Genomic DNA, 20,706 nt, shown 5'->3' on the forward strand with positions numbered 1-20,706 from the left:
ACTGGATTAGAAGGTCGGTCTAGGGCCTGGGAAGCTGGGGTTCAAATTCCAGTTTGGCCATGAAGCTCACTGGGTGACCTTGGGCCAAACACTCTCTCAGCCTGACCTCCTTCGCAGGGCTTTTGTGAAGGCAGAATGGGGAGGAGTGGCAGACTCTAGGAAAAGGGACGGGCCATTTGTCGTTCTCTCACCTTAGCCTGGGGGCTGATGCCGTAGCTGGTGAAGGCATACTGCCAATGCGGCAGCCCCAGGTGGGTGATCAGGAGCCGGTAGTAAGCGGTGAAGGTTTTGGTGAGGAAATGCCAGTAGAGAGCTCGGTCCAGAAACCAGATCTCGGAATCCGGGGTGACAACTGGAAGAGAGAAGAGAAACTATTAGGCTGCAGGATGAGAAGAACGGACCGCCCCACTCAGGGGGTTTTAATAAGGAACTCTGAGGCCTAGGAATGACGATCTGGGCTTCGGTGCTTTCTACAAAGGATAAAAGCATTTCCAAGGGAAATTCATCCTCTGAGGCGGTATACAAATTTTAATATTATATAATAATAATAATAATAATAATAATAATAATGACAAATTATGAAAGCCAGGCATAGCTTGCTTCAGGAAGACTTCATCACAGGCCATCATAGACAACAGCCTTTGTCAACCTGGTGCCCTCCAGATGTTCTGGACTACAAAGCCCATCACTCTCAGCCAGCACAACGGTATGGTGCTAGGAACAGAAGTCCAAAACATCTCCCACAAAGACAAAAGCTACCTGGGATTTGTAGATGGGGTCAATTAGTGAAGACAGCTCTTGGGCTTCTGGTATCACACAACATACCCGGCTTGGTGTTCTTGTACACGAGGCAGACCTTCCCATTCCCTCCGCACGGGTCCAGCTCAAACACCAGGCTCCGCGAGTCCAAGTGAGGTTTCTCCGGCTGACCACTGTTACCTTTGGGGAGAAAGAAAAGGCTGAGCAAGGCATGTAGGCATTCTCATCGGGTGCAGGGCAAGGAATACTCAAACCAGGCAGAGCTTGGGAAGCTGGGCGTCGGTGGGGCTTGTGTATAAGGTCACGGAAACTTTTGGTGGGGTAGCGGGAGGTGCGGAGAGATGGACCGAGGTCTCCCATGGACAAAGGGGTGAGGTGGGACAGTACCTTCTTCATCATCGGTGTCCTCCAAGTCAGCCAGCGTGGGGGCATTGGGCAAGGCGTAGACGGGCGATGCTCTGACTCGGTTTAGCTTGGAGATGCTGTTGATGGTCATCGAGCCAAGCGGCATTGGGTTGTCTGGAAGAAAGGCAGCCATTATTAGGTTGCTGGCATGGATGGCACTATTCTGTAGGAGCACAGAAGGCTCACAGAACATGGTGCCTTCTGAAGAAGAATCTCAGCTTTCTTTCTTTTTGCAAAAAGCAAGTGCCGAACCATCCCGGCCGCAAAGATGGGATTGGCAGCACGCAGAGTGCTGCTGCTGAAATAGGAATCTTTCTGCTGATGAACAGTTCCTGTTTCATGCTCCCCTTCCCAAATTAAAGACAGAACACAACTTAAGCAAAGGAAATGGTGTGTGAATGCAATTGTTGCTCAGATAAGAATGTGTTTACTTTGTGTGTGTTTCATAGCATTTGTATACTGTTTGACTGTGAGTAAAACTCTCAGAGCGGTTATCGATAAAATGATCAACAAAAAGTTAAAAACAGCTATTTAGAAGCATTCAAAAGTTAGTTAGTTATTTGTATACTTCCCATCATTTGAAGATCCTACTGCGGTTCACAGCATAAAAACACAAGGTACAAACACAAAATACCCCGTAAAAACAGGAACAAAAACAAAACAAACAGTAATCCCCTCTCCATTAATTAAAATCAATGATTAGCTAAAAACTGGATTAAAGCACATGCCATACGTCTTTGTGACTGGATAGGCTTGCTTGAACAATAATATTTTTAGCAACTGCCAAAAAGCGTACAGAGAAGCCACCTGCCTGTTGTCAATAAGCAGGGAGTTCTAAAGTGTGGGCGCTGCTGAACTAAAATATTGATTTATTACATATGCAGAATAAGTATTATGGGGTGTTTGTAATGCTGTCAGTTCTGCAGATCAAAATGAATGAGTGAAGAAGGCGACCTTGTGAGTAAACTGGTCCCAAGCTGTGAAAGGCTTATTCTTACCATCAAACTTTACACTCCAAGTCATGTGGAAGCCATCCGTCATCAGGTAGAAATTCTTTAAATCCTCGGGCAAGACGCAGGCATTCTTCTGCAAGGCAAGGGCAGGAGAAAAAGAGAATCAAGCCGCAGCCGCTACCTCTGTGGCAGGAATTGCCAGTGTGGCCCCATCTAAATATGGTTGGACTCCAACTCCCATGGGCGCCAGGCAGCATGGGCAAGGATCAGGGGTGATGGGAGTTGGAGTACTGCAACACTGGGACATAGGAAGCTGCCTTATGCCCAACCAGACTGTTGGGCCACCCAGTTCACCATTGTCTCCAGGGTTCAGATGCTCTCCAGGGTTTCAGGCAGGGAAGCTCTCTACCTGCAAATGATGGAGATGGAACCTGGGACTTTCTGCGTGTAATGCAGATGTTCTACTATTAAACTACAATCCTTTCCCAACATCTGGAGGGCATCCTTGCTTTGTGGAGTGTGCTAGCCTGCAAACAAGAGAGGTTGTTATTGGTTTGTTCTTCTTGTTTTTATTTTTAACTTGTATTTTGTGGTTTTATGTTGTGTAGGGCAGTGTACAAATTTAATAAACAAACAAGCCTTGATGTGCAGCTGGCCCTCTTGTCCGTTATACTGCTTCCAACATTTGTCTTTCTCCTATACTTTGCTTGGCCCCGATGGACAGAAACAGGCCTGCAGTATCCAGCTGTTGCCTGAGAGCCCTATCATCTCTCCCCCTCAGCATTCTTGTCGGCCTATGTCAAGACTGACCCCTTGTCCTGCTGCATCTATAACTTTGCATCCGCAGAGCCAGCTCTGTCCAGGTTTGCGTTGCTCCTCTTCTTGAGCTGCCTGCCTGCTGCCTGATGTCATCGCTATGTCCGGTTCTCTGCTGCCCTGGATTACATGCCCTGAAAACTCGTGCCTCCTAAACTAACAGCTATCAGAGCGGCAGCATCGAGAGGAAGGGTGCGTCGCACACATGGAGGGAGCTCTTCAAAGCAGGACCCAACAGAAGATGAGATTCCCCTGATTCTTCAGTTCATCATTATAGCCCAGTTTAACAGAGGGAGAATAATTGGTGGGGACATGTCCGACACCCCTGAGAGTAGTGTTTCTCAAAGGGGGTGGCAAGGGAGAATGGCAAGTGTGGCGGGGGGGGGGGGAACATTTCAGTATAGTATAAAAATAATTTTTGGGAATATTGCCAGAAACAGTATCCATGCCTCTTTTCAGGAGCATTGGCTATTATTCTACAGTTCTCCATGATTTGTTGTTGCGAAGAGGGATTTTGAACTCTAACAAATATGTAACATCAGAAAAGAAAAAGCTTTCTTTGTGTTGATAGGCATATGTTTGTCTCAAATTACACCTAATATCAGTAACATTACATGACAAAAGCAAGCTCACACCTCTCACAGAGTTTGTAAACGTACTTAAGATACGTAAGAGGCTCGCTTATAATTACATTTTGGGAATGATTTCTGCTCTTATGTAGTTGCATTGTTTTAAGCTTTTTGGGTGCCCCATGATCATACTATAAAGTAGTTGTTTTCTGCGTTGTAAATCAAGCACTGCTAGGAGTTGTTTCTTTTTGTTTTCCAATATGTTTCTTATCACTAAAAGAATTCTTGTTTTTATTCTGAAAGTTTGGGCCCAGGGAAAAAAGTTTGAGAAGCATTGCCTAGAACGAACAACTTGAAATCAGTGCCAGAAGAGTAGCCAAGTTGGTCTTGCCACCTGGGCCTTAAGACTCTCCCAAACCCATATTTGCTCAGCCATCTAGCTTCACACCTTTCTCAAGTGTTTTTGCCTGGCTTGAATATGTCCCGGAGCTTATTAGACTTCTTGCTTGCCAGGATGAAGGACAGAGAAGGGTGCGTGAAAGTGTGTAGAAAGTAGGCTGTTTCACAAAGGTAAAGATTGCATTCATTGTTGTGCCCACTTTTCCCACAAGAGCTGGAGGGCACCAGGTTGGCGAGGCTGAGACGGGAAAGCCAGGAAGAATGGTGCCACCTAGTGCCAAAGGGACAAACTGCAAGCTCCTTTACTTCCAATAGTTTCACATCCAGTGCGTTGGACCTGCTCTGCTACCAGAGGGCAGCTCTGCATGCAGGCCCATTTAAAAAAAACGACCTCACCTCCAGGTGCTCTGTTCTGATCACCTCAATGGAAAATCCAAACTAATAATACTATAAAAGCCAACCCGAGCATTGTGGGGGAGGAGAGGCAATATGCATAAATAATAGCCAGCCTTACCTGTTCCCATGAAACAATGGCATGGCGCTCGGCTGGCACCTTCTCCACAAACGTCACCTCAGTAACTCCTGGAGAAGATTCTGCAAAAAGAGTAATCAGTGTAAACAATACTTGCCCTGCTCTTCAACCAGAAAGAGTTCCCCAAAGCAGTTTGCAGATGAATATAAACCAGACAGTCTCTCAGCCTCTAGGCTTGCAACCTTAAAGAGCCACAACATGAAAGGAAAAGGGATTGGGAGGGAGGAGGAATAGCATAGTGTGGGGGAGTCAGCATGGAGTCCTCCAGATGTTGCTGCTGGACTCCCAGTTCCCAACAAGCATGGCCAACAGGGAGGGGAGATGAGAGTTGTTGTCCAGCAATAGCTGGAAGGCCACGTTGATTGGTTTATTTGCTTACAATTTTTTTAATCTGTCCTTTTGCAGAAATATAGAAAGTGGGAAAATAAGGACGGGAGAATCAACAAAAGATCCATAAAAATGTCTATCAATCAATACTCATTGGTTAAATTCATGTTGCCTGCTTAAACAAACAAACAAAGATTTCAAAAAAGGAGGGCTGGTCCCTGACAAATTTCTAGTAGCAGGGAGTTCCACAGGACCTGGCTTGTCATACTGAAGGGTACATCCCTAGTGAAGACTAGATGAAACTCAGGGGTCCTGGGAACCACCAGAGATTCTCAGTGATTGAGGAATCAGGAATCAGGCTGGCCCTGAGATAAGTTGGGTCCTAGTCGTTGAGGGCTTTTCATTGATTCTATGATTCCAAGATCCTTCCTCCCCTGGGGGTTCCCAAGCTTCTCAGCATCCAGCCGGTCCATGACACCACTGCATTACAACTTCCATCAGCTCCAAATCTCCCAGAAGTCACCGGTTTTGGGGAAGATGGAATTAGAGGAAGAAAGTCTTTGCACAGCACACAGTGTTCGGAAGGTATCAAGCAGGCAGATCTTAGGTTTCTGCATGGAAAATAGAAGAGGACGGATAGGGGGCCCCACCCTTAGGGAGCCCTTTGAAGCATCAAAGGTAAAAGATGGGGGAAATCCTGTTAGGTCATTTAGTCCCCGCCCCCCCCCCCCCGGGCTTGAGGGGAAAGGAGGGTGGGGAAGTTTGGGGATAAATGTGTGTGCCTGAGATAAACTGTGGCTCATTTGCATCACACTAAACATTCATCCGGGGACGCAGGTGGCGCTGTGGGTTAAAGCCTCAGCGCCTAGGACTTGCCGATCGAAAGGTCGGCGGTTCGAATCCCTGCGGCGGGGTGCGCTCCCGCTGCTCGGTCCCAGCGCCTGCCAACCTAGCAGTTCGAAAGCACCTCCGGGTGCAAGTAGATAAATAGGGACCGCTTACCAGCGGGAAGGTAAACGGCGTTTCCGTGTGCGGCTCTGGCTCGCCAGAGCAGCGATGTCACGCTGGCCACGTGACCCGGAAGTGTCTCCGGACAGCGCTGGCCCCTGGCCTCTTAAGTGAGATGGGCGCACAACCCCAGAGTCTGTCAAGACTGGCCCGTACGGGCAGGGGTACCTTTACCTTTAAACATTCATCCAATGTTAGGAAGAGCTAATGGAAAGTGTCACTGAGCTAGCAGCAGTGGCGTAGCGTGGGGGGTGCAGGGGGGGCCGGCTGCACCGGGCACAACATCTGGGGGTTAGGGTTAGGGGGCGCAAATCCACGGGTTAGGGGCGCAAATCCACAAGTTAGGGGGCGCAAATTACTTGCCTTGCCCCGGGTGCTGACAACCCACGCTATGCCACTGGCTAGCAGAACCTTTGCCTGGTTCTCTAGCTGCAGTAGGGCCATTCACTCCCTTTAGGTCTTCAGCCGCTCTTATTTCCCCGATAAACAAATAAAAACCCACTTCGCCAAGAATTTCACAGGATGAGACCATTGGCGAGGCAGTCAGTCAGCCTGGCCTCCCTCACAGGACTGTTGTGAGGATAAATATGGGAAAAGACAGGTTGGTTGGCGGGCAGTCCCTGCCCCTCAGCCTGGCCTCCCTCACAGGGCTGATTTGAGGGGAAAGCACCATGCAAGAGCAAGAGAGGGAAGAAAGGCTCTTTGCGGCTCCATCCCTCGGCCGTTTCCATGGCAACCAGGGATGCCACCTCCACCTTACCTAGGATGCGGGTCACCCCCAGGGTGAGCTTCTCCAGGTAGGGCTTGGTGCTGCTGGAGCTGCTCACGCTGCGCAGGACCTTCTCCTCCATCCTCTGCCTCCTCCCTCCCGCATCAGCCCCTGACCACCTGCACCTGCACACCTGTACGAACAGCCAAAGGGGGGCGGCAGGACCAGGTGAGCGCGTTTTGCCCCTTCTCGCGACCCGTAGCTCAGAAGCCCCGCCGCGGTGGCTTTCGGGAATCGCAGTCCTCCGTTTCATTCAGTTCCTTTCGATGGCCGTTCTGTAGGGGGGGGGGGAGGAATGGAGAGCAGGCACTACGACTCCCAGAAGGCAACGGGAGAGCCGGCTCTTCTACCTCCTCTTCCCTTTCTCCACCCGCCCGTTCCGTGTCCTGTCTATTGGCCGACTCCTCCGACTCCGTATCTGGGCAAACCCTTGTTCCCGTCAGCCAATGGGAGCCGTGAGTCGGGCGCGCGGGGCGTGGCTGGGCGGAGAGACGTTGGAGTTGGCGGTTGTTTCAAATGGCAGACGTGGCTGCTCGTTGGAGTAAGGACCGTCTTTTTACCTCAGGAGGGGCTCGCGGGGGGGGGGCGGGAGGAGAAGGAAAAGCGGGGGGGGGGCTAATTTGACGGCGGGCCGATGATGAACGACGGCCAAGGCTGCCGTGGTTCCTGAGCATGTGCAGAGAGCCGCCTCCGTTGCCTCAGGAAAGACGCCCCGCCGAGCGCGGAGCCGGGCCCGGGGGTGACGGGGGAAGCCCCCACTCCCAGGGCGGGGGGACCTTGGCCTGCCAGCCTCTCTCCCTCTCTCTCTGCGGGGCTGTTGTGAGGGGCCGGGGAGCGTCGCCTGAGGGAAAGAGAGAGGGCGAAACAGGGCTGCTTCGTGTTCTACTACAAGTGCTGCTGCCAGTATATTAAATTCCCCCATAGCTCCCTCGAAGTCTCCATTCCGCGCACAGATTAGCAACCCTAATAGTCGCGCTGAGCGGAGACTTGAACTCGGGGCTTCCGGCTTCCCCCGTCAACTCTGAGCTGCTGCAGCTGAAGTTTTGGTAACTTTGCTGGCTGCCTTCATGGGGAAGACGGGGCCGGTGGAGGGGGGGGGAGAGACGTATATTGATTTCATGGCCCTTGAGGTTTCTGTATGCCTTGGGGGACGTGTCCTGTTTAGGATATCTTCTGCCCCCATAGCCTCTCCCCTTCACCAAGTGACCCCATAGCTGGTGACCCTGCAAAACAGACCCATAGCCTGTTCGTCACTCCCTCCTACCGTCCTTTCCATCCTTGGCAGCAGAATTGCAGAATTAGGTGTCCCACTGGCAGCAGAAACCACTGAGGGTCCCGGCCACCAACTTTTCATACTTCTCTATAGAGCTAGAAATGGAGGCTCAGACCTCCTGGCTCCCAGAGGCAAAGTTAGTGGTTTTAGAGACTGCATCACAGTTCTGCAAAAGAAGGCTATCCTGCACTAGGCAGCTCGGTTGGTTAGAGCGTGGTGCTAATAATGCCAAGGTTGCAGCAGGTTTGATCCTCCTAAGGGCCACCTTCATTTTCCTGCATTTCAGGGGGCTGGGCTAGATGAAGCCCCCACTCCCAGGACGGGGGGACCTTGGCCTGCCAGCCTCTCTCCCTCTCCGCGGGGCTGTTGTGAGGGGCCGGGGAGCGTCGCCTGAGGGAAAGAGAGAGGGCTAAACAGGGCTGCTTCGTGTTCTATTACAAATGCTGGTGCAAGGCCATATAACACCGGTCTGAAATAACCACAGAGGAAAAAAATTCAAGCATTTTAAATCTTGAATAGCATTTATTGAAATGATAAACTGTTTTTTATTGTAAGCATTTCCCCTGTACTACTGCATTTAGCAAGGTAGCCTTTAACATTCACACATCTTGTATTGATAGTTATATGATATATTCATGGGTTGACTTTTGTCAATAGCACCTTGGGCACAGCAATCTTTTGCTCCTGGAAAAACTGCATTGTCAACCAATTAATAAATAACATCATTAATAAGGATTAAAAAGGGGGCAAATTGGTTGGTTTTTTATTGTTTAAAAACTTGTGTTCTCTTCAGTTCTTAATTCATCTGGGGCCGAATATACATCCTGTGGTGCTTGAAATACTTTAATTGTAGATTCAGAAACACTTCTTCCATGTTAATGATTGCTTTTTAAAATGCTGGTTTTAATTTTCAGGTCCCTGACAAAGGAGGAATGAAGAGTGCTTCTCTGAAGGATTTATGTCCTGAAGAGAAGAGGCACTTGGCAAACTCAATTAAGGAGCTTGCAAGGTGAGGATAAACTGTCTGATAATGCATCAGGTTTAGGATGAGGCTCTCTTTCCTTTTTTTAAATGAATATTTTATTAATTTCCAAATATAGCAAAAATAAAACATCAATACAAATTCAATATCAAACAAAAAAGTTGACTTTCCCCTAGTCCCTTCCTTGCTTCCAATGTTTATCAACATACCACGTGTCCAGTGTAAAATAAAAACTATTAAAATTATTGTTCATTCATAGTGTAATTACAAGTAGTCCTAGAACCCTGCCAATGTATTAACCTGTGTACATTTCTTCTGTATATATGCAATAAAGTCATTCCATTCTTCCTTAAATTTGTTGCCCTCTCTTCTTAGTTTCATTGTCATTTTCACCATTTCAGCATATTCCATTAATTTAACAATCTTCTTTGGTTGGGAAACCTTCTTTCCAATGTTGTGCAAGCAATACTTATGTGGCTGCAGTCTCATACATAAATTCTTTTGTAATCTAGGTATATCTACTCCTGTAATTCCTAGTAGTAATTCCATGCTTCTGGTTTTTTGACAAAAGTTATTTTAAACATTTTTTTCATTTCATTATAAAACATTTCCCAAGTTTTTTTTTACTATTTTACATTCCCCCTACATATGAATAAACGTCCCTTCTGTTGTTTTACATTTCCAACACTTATTTTCTTTAGATTTGTACATTTTTGCTAATTTGACTACAGTTAGATACTATCTATACATCACTTTCGGGATGCGGGTGGCGCTGTGGGTAAAACCTCAGGGCCTAGGACTTGATTGTAAGGTCGGCGGTTCGAATTCCCCGTGGCGGGGTGAGCTCCCGTTGTTCGGTCCCAGCTCCTGCCCACCTAGCAGTTTGAAAGCACCCCTAAGTGCAAGTAGATAAATAGGTACCGCTTTATAGCGGGAAGGTAAACGGCATTTCAGTGTGCGGCACTGGTGCTGGCTCGCCAGTTGCAGCTTCGTCATGCTGGCCACATGACCCGGAAGTGTCTTTGGACGGCGCCAGCTCCTGGCCTCTTGAGTGAGATGAGCGCGCAATCCTAGAGTCGGTCATGACTGGCCTGTATGGGCATGGGTACCTTTATACATCACTTTCATATAATTTTCTTTAATCGCTACACATGCAGTAGATTGAATCCCACTCTTCCATAGTTTTTCCCATTCCTCCATCTGAATATTGTGTCCCACATATTGTGCCCATTTAATCACGACTAAGATGAGACTCTCTTTCCAATTACTGTTATGAAATGTAAGCATTCATGTTTATTAAAAGCATATGACCACTCCTTGCTGGAACAGGTATGATCAAGGCATGGAGCGGTTGTCTGCCTCTCTCTGTTTCAAGAGACTGCTGCTGTTTAAGGAAGGCCTTCAAAGGGTTTCCTACAAAATTTGTCCCCATTGTGTCATGGATGGCCTGAGAAGTTGTGCCCTATCTTACTTTGCTGCTTCCCCCCAAGCACCTACAAGTTCTTGCTTTGGACATACTAACATGTGACATACTAACATGGGGCCTGATAAACATTTGTGTTTGGAGACTCTGTGTGAAACCTGCACCCATGTGGTCCTGAGAGCACACTCCCTCCCAAAGGATCTTTAGCGGGAGTCACACAGAGTGCTGTCCTTAATGTGTGTATCTGAACCCTCCCAAATGACAAAGGTGAGTCCACATGAAAATATTAAAAAGTAAGAAATTTATTATAAAAGTAGTTTTATCAACAAAGTGCAGTAGCATACACACAACTCTAGGCACATGTAAAAGCAATATTCTAACTTTCTAAAATAAGCATTCTAAATAAGGGTCCAAATTAAACAGGGGAAGTTAATTAGAAAGATAGTCACTAGTTCTCTTGGCACCTGCTGGAGTGCTCCTGAAACTGTGAGTGTGCACACCTGTGAGTGTGCAGGTGATCTGACCTGAGGTTGCCTGACTCATCCTGGAAGTGCCATTGCTCTGTCGAGTTTGTATTTTCAGTTCTACAGGATTCCCAGTTGGTTGAAGGAACCTGGCACCAGAATCTTAAAGCGGAGGCTTCAGGCCCTTTTGCTTACTAATTATCCCATTGCCATTGTTGCAACCTAGCTTCCTGAGGAGGAGTGCATTGTTATGTATCTTCCTGACCTAGCTGGCAAAAAGGTCAGGGATAGCCAGAGGAACTGTGTCTTTCCCCATTTAAACTGTCCCGGACTCTCCCGAAGGGAGAATTGCCCAGTGCTTGGATCCTGCTTGCGAGTTTCCCACAGGCATCAGGCCGGTCCCTGTGAGAGCAGGATATCGCACTAGATGGGCTGTTGGCTGGATCCGGCAGAACTCTTCTGATGTCCTTATGTCCAGAGGGATTCCAAATGAGCAAACCAATCAGTGGGCCATTTCTTCTCTTACACGATAACCTCCTTCCTCAAGAAGTTCCAGAGCATGAAGAAGGGCGGAGCCCAGGTGAGGTAGACCAGAAGCAGAGTCTGAAAGGGCCTCAGTGCATCCTTGGAGCAATCTATGGCGCTGCAGTCTCTGGCCTGGGGGCTCCTCTTCTGGACAGGCCAGGACACCTGTCACGGAGCTGTAGGGGGCGAGCACAGGCCATTCATGGGGCAGGAAAGAACATGAGGCATGAAATGCAATTAGCTTTTATGCGCAGCAAGCAACAACACAGCACAGTTCCTCTGGCTTGATTTGCTCTAGCTGGAGACTGAAACAGACCTCAGAAACTCACTCCGGATGCTTCTTTTATCTTCTTCCAGCTGCCCATGATTGTCAAGGAGATTTACAGACATCTCCACAGGATCCCAGATGAAAAAAGACACTTATGGCAGTGGCCACCTCACACCAAGACTGCAGTGTGCAACCTCGTCTCAAAACGGAAGAACTCAGTGGTAGACATCCTTCTGGAATGCTCTCTGGAATGTGAAGAGTAAGGGACTCTAAGAGATGAATCATTAATCCCGCAAATTTCTCCTGATAAACACGTTTTCGCGAGCAAATCCCACTAATGTAGCACATTTATGCATTTTTTAAAATGCACACTTTCCCCCATATATGCATTTATGCAAACACAGGTTGTATGAGTACATCGCAAAAATCATACCTGTGCAAATTTTGAAAGACAGCAGTGTTTTGTTTCAAATATTCTTTCTGAAAGTGTAGATTTGATAGGTTTGTCTTTCTTTTTTTAAATGATTTTTATTAAGTTTCCATTTACCGAATTACCAAATTACACATATCATACCAATTAGTCCAAATTATATCAGTCCACATCATAAAGTCAAAATATTTTCCGGATTATAAATTTTTGTGGGGGATACCCATGCTTCTCGATTGGCCGGAGTCCATACATCTATATTTCTGCTGCTTTTCTTATGTTTTCCAGTCCCATCTTTTCAACTCTTTGTCGTTACTTATTTTCCTTTTCTGTCACCTCCGAGTTCTCTCCACAAGTGGGTTGAAAGAAACAGTTTATATCTCTGTGTGGGCTTTTGTAATGCTCTCTCGTAAATCTCTCACAGAAATCCAATAATCAGGACATTCGTTCGAGCGGACACGCCATCTTGTCACTCCGATGAAATACAGTCTAAATGTCCGCTCATTAACTTTCCAGACCTGCTGCATCATAAATTAGTCCTCCAGGAGGGTAGCCTTTTAAGTTTTACGATCCCAAGCTGATAACTGGTCCACAGCTTTTCCTCCCTAGACCCTATATCCTGCAGCGAAGGTCTGCCTGTCTATATCGAATCCGATTTCTTACTGTGTCACAGAGAGAGACTCTTTTCTTTTCCAAATCTTTCACAGAATAAAACCTTCAATTCATATTTTTTCCCTACACAGTTCATTTTTAAACCCTCTTGCAAATTAGTCGTTGAGAAGGTTCTTTAAGGGGGAGGGTTGTTAAATTAATCACATGAAAAAATAGAAAGTCTCCCCCCCCCTTTCCATTCCTCGTACCAAAATGTCTGCCATTCTCTGATGTTATCTCTGTTCCTTCCGTCCCGTTCTCAGTGGTAAAATTATTAGGTCAAAACAGAGACAGTTCTTTAAGGAGGAGGGTTGTTAAATTAATCACATAAGAAAGTAAAAAGCCTTCCCCCTCCTTTCCATTCCTTTCTGTTCCACCTACCAACATGTCTGCGATTCTCTGATGTTATCTCTATTCCTTCCGTCCCAATATTCTTCATCTCAGTGGTAAAATAATTAGCAGATAAAAACACTCCTGACCTCTCTTGAAGCATGTGTGTTTACTTTCTCCAATTGTTTCTTCTTTTTAAGCAACGCAACCAGATTCGCTCCTGAAAGTAGCTTCCGGGAGTTCCGAGCCTGTTTGAGGGCTTTCTACCCTGTGCCTCACCCCCTCCTTCAGTCGAACTCGGGGGTGATGTATGGCATCTGCGGGTGAGTACAGCGTCTTCCCCTTCCCAGGGAGACGAGGGAGACTGATTTTACTCCCCATAATCAGCCTCTAATTACCTCGTACAAGCTGGATAGATGGTATTGTCAGCCAGCTTCCAAGGCACCCCTAGTGGCCCCCCTTGATAGGTTTGTCTTTCAGTGCTTACGCAATCAGATTTATCGTCCATCCCTCATGATCATGGATTGCAATAAAGAAAATGACATGATTGACACACATCATTTTCCTTAGGTTTCATATCGCCACATATCTCAAATATTGATGGCACTGAAGGAATTCGGCCACGCAGTCATAGCTAGGAAGAATGAGATGCTTGAGGTAAGGGTGCCAAATGAAAAAGGAGCATTGCAAGAGTGTAGGTCAGCCATCCCCCAGCCCCAGACAGCATGGCCAATGGTTAGACACGATGGGAGTTGTAGCACAACAATATCTGAAGGGCACCAGGTTGATAAGATCCTGGCAGATTGGGTCCTTCGCTGCTGTTTACATTTACACCAAAGCATATGAAACAGCCTCTGGGTTCCTATTATCTACAAAAACAGAGCTGCGTTGGGCCTGTTGTTGATCACCTGTTTTTAAATAAATGCCTTGGACAAAGGAAATTGAGGGGATGCTCAACAAATTTGCAGATGACACCAAACTGGGAAGGGTAGTCAATGCCACAAAAGACAGAATCGGGGTTCAAGATGACCTTAACAGATTGGAGAACAAGGCCCAAACTTACAAAACGAAATACAGTAGGGATAAATGTCAGGTTCTACGTTTAGGCAGGAAGAACCAGATGCACAAATATAGGATGGGAGACACGTAACTTGCCAGTAGTATGAGTTTCCTGGAGGGAAAAAATGAATCTTGTAAGTCTGCAGAACAACTCCACCACTTACTGACTACTAACATTTTCCCAACTGCTAAAAGGTCCCAACTGAATGGTGACTTCCTCCTACTGCACTTAAGGTTTCCAAACACACTTTTCTCAATCTTTCCGTCCAGAATATGGTCGAGAGGAATGCCTGTATCATCCTTTCCTATGGGAAAATGGCATTTGGGGCAAAGCAAGATGACATGTGGTCATTGTGACAGAGGTCCTCTTCCAGTTCCGTAGCGTCAGGAAGGTATGGCTCTCATTTCCCCATGGACTCCTGTTGTTTGTTCTCTCGATTATACTGTATTGGCCCAGAAATATGCCGCATCCGCAGATAAGCCGCACCTTTAAAATTGGGGGGGGGGGGAGAGGGAAAAAGACATATATAAGCCACTCCCTTAAAATTGGGGAGAAAAAGAAAAAAGTCAATTAGATTCAGGGAATAAAATACCGGTAGTGTTTTTCTTTTTTATCATATACCAAGCAACCGCTGGTGCTGGACCCCCGAGCGCGCTTGGTGTGGTGGTGGCAGAGATGGTGTCTCCAGTTCTCTGACGTGCTGTGTGCTTCCCCCACAACAGGAAGTTATAAAAGAGAAGCCACTGGGGTCTTTCTCTGTTTCCGTCCTCCGCCAAGCCATGGACACAATCAGCCACATGACGTAAGTACGGGGAGGTACTTATAGTCTCCCTACAGCTTGTCACTGCCCCACCTATTTCTGGCACCTCCCTTGCTGCTGGGTGCATGTTGTACCAGGACTTACCCATAATTATTCTCCACAGCTGCTGAATTAGCACTTTTCCTGTGAGTTTTGGATCATTTCCTCTCCCCTTCTCTCTTTCCTCTTCAGTGCCTTGCAACCACCCATAGACTCACAGCTCAGGTCAGAGCTAGTGAAGAGAAGCATACGGAAGATATTCTCACTGCCATCCCTGAAGCTGACGCTCAAAGCTGGGACCACCATGCGAGCACCAGAGAGCCAGGTGACTGGACCTTCTGTTTCTAGGGATCTGAATGGAGGAAAATGGGACTGCCAGATTAAAGGATTTGAGGGCAAAGAGTCTGAGCCATGAAATAATGCTTCCAAAGACACTTGACCAGGCTTCCTCAACCTCGGCCCTCCAGATGTTTTTGGCCTACAACTCCCATGATCCCTAGTTAGCAGGACCAGTGGTCAGGGATGATGGGAATTGTAGTCTCAAAACATCTGGAGGGCCAAGTTTGAGGAAGCCTGCAACTTCATCCATCACAACAGGAAGTTACTGAAGAGGAGCCACTGGGGTCTTTCTCCAGCGAAATCCTTCACCAAGCCTTGGAGACCATCATATACATGACCTAAGTACAGGGAGGTACATCTCAGTCCCCCTACAGCTTGTCACTGCCCCATCTATTCCTGGGTGCTGCTTCCCTTGCTCGTTCCTCAAACAGAAGCTGGCTGCTATGACTGCACAACCTCACTGTCTATCTCCACACACGGCAGTTGAATGCAAGGGATTTCTGCAAGAAAGCATAGATTGGATGCTGCTTGTATGTGTGTTTTTGTTTGTGGTTGTTGTTTTTTATTTTTGTTACTTTTGTTGAAAATTTAATAAAAATTTAATACAAATATATTAAAATTTAGAACCTTTTTTTGACACAAACACATATATACACAATACAGACATGAATATAAACATGGGTATTCCTTAGATCCCAGCCCCTGTCTAGGTATTTGTGTCTCTGCTTTGTGCAAGGGTTAAAAACAACCATCCATTTTTCTGGTGACGTGACAGCAACTCAACCCTCTTATAACTAGTATAGGGTGATCCTACAGCACAGGGCCCCAGCCCCATAGCTGTACTCTTGCCAGGACAAGAAGAGCTCAACAAGGATGCAGCAGCAGTAGTTCTCCTTCATCCTGCTGCTTCCATTTTGTACACAAAGGGGAGAAGGGTACTTCTTCAGCTAGCCTTACAAATACTGTGGTACCTTGGGTTAAGAACTTACCAGTAATTCATTTTGGAAGTCCATTCTTAATGTGAAACTGTTCTTAACCTGAGGTACCACTTTAGCTAATGGGGCCTGCCACCGCCACCGCCGCGCGATTTCTGTTCTCATCCTGAAGCAAAGTTCTTAACCAGAGGTACTATTTCTGGATTAGCAGAGTCTGTAACCTGAAGCATCTGTAACCCGGGGTACCACTGTAAGTCAAAAAGTTACTAGCCTGCAATATTTGTTTTGCCCCCTTCTCCGAAGTCAGCATGGAAACACAATAAAAAGTGCCTTCTTCCATGATGGATGGTGGAGGATAGCCCACTGGGTTTTTTGTGCTGACTGTGGATGAGAGAAGACTACTCTTCCTTTATAGCTAGCCAAGAAATCAAGTGAGCTGGCTGCTCAGTCACCTGCATGAAAATCCTGGTTGCCTGTGGCTACTAGGCAAGTCATCAAATCTTCAGTGATTTTAGAACTGATCCCTTTCATCTTTTGAGTCTTCAAACCCATGGATATCTCCATCTCCTTAGGTGCCACTTTACATTGGCCAAAGGCTAACAACACAATGCTTTTTTCCCTCTGAAGAGCTTGCTATTTCTTGCCAACAGAGGCCTGTGGCACAGATCACAAATAATGAACAAAGGGTGTGTATCTCTTCTATGTGATGCCTCTTCAAGAGCATGACTGGGAGTTGTGGCTAGACATTACCAAGAAAACATGCCCTTCTGGGTCCAGCTACTCCTTTCAAAGAAGTATTCAAAAACTAATAAAATTATTAGCTCTGCACTGTATGTTGTTGTGTAAGTGATGTAAGTGTAAGTGATGCATTACTCCAATATAGGAGCTGCACACAGACCAGAAGGGTGGCTAAGCCAAGCCAGAAATGGCTGGCAGCTCTTTAAGCCATGGAGAGAACTTTGCTAAAGGACGTACAGAGCAGAATGAGAGGCATGACATTGCCATGAGTGAGAGGAGGAGAGGAGGGAGTAAGGCTGAGGGTACCAACTGCTTGTTTATACAATCTCAACCATGCCAGTAGGTCATTCTGCTTTGACCAAAGCTAGGTTAGCACAGTCTTCTTCACTATGTTCTGGCGTTTGCTGGTACTTTGTGCAGAGAACAGCACAGTAAACAGCATAGCTTCCTCTTCACCTTGACATTTGAGGTAGAATCTAGCAGCATCCCAAAACAAGAAGGATTTAACAAGCCACCAAGATCCACAGGATTCAGGCAGAAATGCCCCTTCTTTCGCTTCTGAGGTTATGCAATAAACTCTCAGAAAGAATCACGCACAAGGATGGAGAAGATACAGGCAAAAAACAATTCACCGCAGTTCCTGCACTTACTCTCCAGGAAGGTCTGCCTGGTGACAACATTAACAACCTTGCAGCACCAGGCTAATGGGGAGGGGATTCCGTGGATGCCACAAGAACCACAACTGGTGACACCAGATGTACCTCCTTCTCCTAGGAACTGAATGAAATGGGATTGTAATGCTTACTGCTGTTACAGCCAATCTGCGCCCTCCCACTCCCTTCCAGCCCCAAATAGGGGGGAGAAGAAGGACATGCCTCTTTTTGACAAATCTCTCAAGAGTTCTGATTTCATTTGCCCTTTTCTGTACTGACCTGCTGCCCAGGTGCTTGGCCTGCACTTTTCCAGGCATCCATTGGGGCAGGAGCAGCAGCTGCAGGCACCTTTGCCTTCACTTCCGCTTTCTGACCTTTCAGCAGGTGTCTTGCTCTAAAATTGCTCTGTGGAAATACCTAGAGATTGAACAGACAAGATCAGGAAAACTTTGAGTTGTTCTTACAAAGCACCTCCCACACTGAAGCTTCCCACAAAAAGAGGATATGAAAACAGCCCCCCCCCAAAAAAAAAGGCTTAGGCAGCAGCCCAGCCCAAGAAAAATTCAAGAACAAAAACAAACCAGCCCACACTTGAAAAGGCCCAATTATAACCCTGCCCAACACTAAGCACCCTGCACCTGGCTTTGAAGGGCCCAGCCAGCACCCAAGAAGTGGGTGGGTGGCAGCAAAAAGCACGATTAGTCTCTGGTGCTGACAAAAAGTATTTATCATGGGAGCAGAGCGCCCATTGGACTTGCTGTCAGCTGTGTTATCTTGTTAAAATTATCCATGAAAATATTTTTTTTCCAGTAAAAACAGGCAGAATATAAAGGCAGGTCAAAGCAGGCCAACAAAACTCTGTCTCACCTTCTCTGATACCTCTAAGTAAGGAAGGGCCAATTGGGAGTTGGCTAGGCAGGCAAATGAAACTCAGAGCCCAGCTCTAATTCATCAGGAAGTCAGTGCATACAATGAAATTATTCACTGTTTGATCTACTCCCAGGGTAGGGGCAGAAGGAACATGATGCCACCACCTTTGGGAAGCTGAGTAGGTCTAGGTCTGGTTAGTGCTGGGTGGGAGACTGCCTGAGAACCACAGGTGCATGTACGCTACCTTGGGCTCCATGATGGAAGAGAAGGTTAAATGTAAGTAAATAAACATGTAAAAACGAGCAGGTAGAGATCAAATGTTGCTAAGTTACAGCTTTAAGCTATTTCTCTTGCTCTAGGAAGAGCACCTAACGGCTGCTGCCAACCTGTGAAAATGAGATGGTGGTGCCTAAAAGCACGCCGTGATTTTTCAAGCCCCCCTAAAGGACCTGAAACAGTTGTATCCCTAAGTTATCATTTGAACTCTTTTACTTCTAGCTCTCTCCCCAAAGTTACAAACAGACCCCTGCTGTAAACAAAAATTGTCCTTTTCCCTTATGGGGTTTCCAAGAGCCCATATAGAGTCCTTACATAGGTTCCCTATTGGTAGGAGAGAATAACAGAGGCCAACCAGAGAATATTGAGAAGCAAAGCAGCTAGTAAGCTTGATCCTTATTGATCTGTTGCAACAGGGCCAAAGTTATAACCCGTTGCTCCAAAGTTGCCAAGATAAGAGTGCATGTGCCGTATGCACAGAGTGAATCCGAATCAGGTCCTGGCCCAATTCACTATCCAACAAGTCAAGTTAAATTTGGCAACCATTCAAAGATCATACCTGGGACATAGACAGGCTGCTGCTCTTCGTCAGAAACTGAATGCAATTTCATTCAAGGAAAGAAAGGGCAAAAGGTTTGTTCCATTCTACATTTTACACTCTGAAAATATTATACAGTGGTACCTTAGTTTACAACCATAATCCATTCCGGAGGTCCGTTAGTAAACCAAAACAGGTTGTAACCCAAGGCATGCTTTCGCCAATGTGGCCTCCAAAAAAAAGTTGTGTGTAATCCCAAAAAAATAGATTGTAATTCAAAAAAAGTTCGCAAAACGGGACACACACTTCCAGGTTTGATGTGTTTCTATTCCAAAACGTACGCAAACCAGACTGTTTGAAAACCAAGGTACCACTGTAGTCTGAAAAATATTCTGCAAACAAAATAGAAAGTTCAGAAGCAGCAAAACACTGACCAGGAGACTACCAAAGCAGACATTTCTGTAAATCCACTTTGTTATTACTCTTAAACAGACCTCATTTACAAGGTTGTCTTTTATTAAAGACCCTGTAACTAGCTCAATCACAGAGACAATGAGCCACATTTATTTGTATTAGCCTTGATTATACAACCTGGAGGCTATACAGACTCTGATTATGGACACAGAGAGACTAAGCTTTACACTCACACATTTTGTAAAAAGCTATCTGGGGCTCTTACAAGCAGGTACTGGTATTTGAGGATCAGAAGAGAAATCTGGGTAAACTGCACCCTAGTCAAGACCATCACCTGGGACCCTTCCCTGTTGTACCATCCAGACTGCCATCAGACTGCATATCTTTAGCAGTCATCTATCAACTCATGGTGGATTCAATTAAGTTAACAACAGCCCATTGCCAAGTACTGGCAGCAAGTTACATCCAAGAAGTTGTTCTCTGCATATCATCTCTTCTAGATGCTGAAAGGAAGTTCTTACTCTGCCCCAGTGGGCCAGAGGGGAGCAACCAAATGGAGACTAAAATCCATTTGGAAAGATTTAGTGTAAATACATCAGCCAATGACCTATGTATGCAAATTAGTTCATAAAAGATGTGAGCATAATAATACCAAACAGAAATCAACAAATTATATATAAATGAATTCTGGGGAAGAGGACTGAATTTCCGAATAATGAGAGAAAGGAACAATATATGCAGATAATTATTACATGGAAAACAAAATAGCATGTTTATGCAATTACTTGCATATACTGTTCCTTATAAGGTACACTGCTCCCTTCCTCATGATTCATTTACATACAATATGCTGTTGATCTCTCTTTGATCTCTTTATACTCACATCGTTCATGAACTAAAATGCATTCACTTATTTTCTGCCAATATGTTTAAAATTATGTTTTTGAAATAGACTTTAGCTTCTTGGGACCACTTACTCTCATCCACCCCGGCAGATTAGAGTCTCATTTTCTCATCAGTTACATGCACCCAGAATGTGACCATATAGTGTTACCGTAAGCTGCTCATCTAACTCTTTTAAGCTGGAGGTGCAAGATGTGTACTCCTCCCTCAGAGCCTTAAAGATATTAGAATCATAGAACTGCAGAGCTGGAAGGAATCCTAAGTGTCATCTAGCCCAGCCCCCTGAAATGCAGGAAAATGA

At 46.1% G+C, this 20,706-nt stretch overlaps 2 protein-coding genes across 6 annotated transcripts in view; one reads left to right on the plus strand and one right to left on the minus strand.

The window, feature by feature from the left end:
* The window catches only part of TPGS2 (tubulin polyglutamylase complex subunit 2), a 79,493-nt gene extending 72,688 nt beyond the window's left edge, over window positions 1-6,805 (minus strand). The window contains exons 1-6 of one of the 3 annotated variants that reach the window (XM_079995086.1): window positions 6,703-6,805; window positions 4,416-4,495; window positions 2,163-2,250; window positions 1,147-1,278; window positions 826-939; window positions 192-352 (exon numbers count right to left, since the gene is read on the minus strand). In XM_079995086.1, the coding sequence (XP_079851212.1) occupies window positions 192-352; window positions 826-939; window positions 1,147-1,278; window positions 2,163-2,250; window positions 4,416-4,495; window positions 6,703-6,790 (663 nt within the window). In that variant the 5' untranslated portion in view covers window positions 6,791-6,805. The other 2 variants (XM_079995085.1, XM_079995087.1) reach the window with 2 other exon arrangements.
* A 251-nt stretch (window positions 6,806-7,056) lies between these two features.
* Window positions 7,057-15,697, plus strand: LOC307226382 (maestro heat-like repeat-containing protein family member 7). 3 transcript variants are annotated; one of them, XR_013843357.1, is made up of 4 exons: window positions 7,057-7,078; window positions 8,725-8,819; window positions 13,451-14,742; window positions 15,020-15,697. XR_013843357.1 is itself a non-coding variant. In XM_079995174.1 (4 exons), the coding sequence occupies exons 2-4, from the start codon at window positions 13,481-13,483 to the stop codon at window positions 15,152-15,154; spliced, it is 360 nt and encodes a 119-aa protein (XP_079851300.1). In that variant the 5' UTR covers window positions 8,778-8,819; window positions 13,451-13,480; the 3' UTR covers window positions 15,155-15,697. The 3 variants fall into 3 exon arrangements, 1 of the variants encoding a protein (XP_079851300.1); XM_079995174.1 differs by lacking the exon at window positions 7,057-7,078 and having other exon boundaries at window positions 8,778-8,819; window positions 13,451-13,537; window positions 14,663-14,742; window positions 14,932-15,697; XR_013843358.1 differs by having other exon boundaries at window positions 7,058-7,078; window positions 14,663-15,697.
* The last annotated feature ends 5,009 nt before the right edge of the window (window positions 15,698-20,706 follow it).

The sequence above is a fragment of the Podarcis cretensis genome (assembly GCF_951804945.1).
Source record: "Podarcis cretensis genome assembly, chromosome: 11".
In the NCBI taxonomy this organism is placed as follows: domain Eukaryota; kingdom Metazoa; phylum Chordata; class Lepidosauria; order Squamata; family Lacertidae; genus Podarcis; species Podarcis cretensis.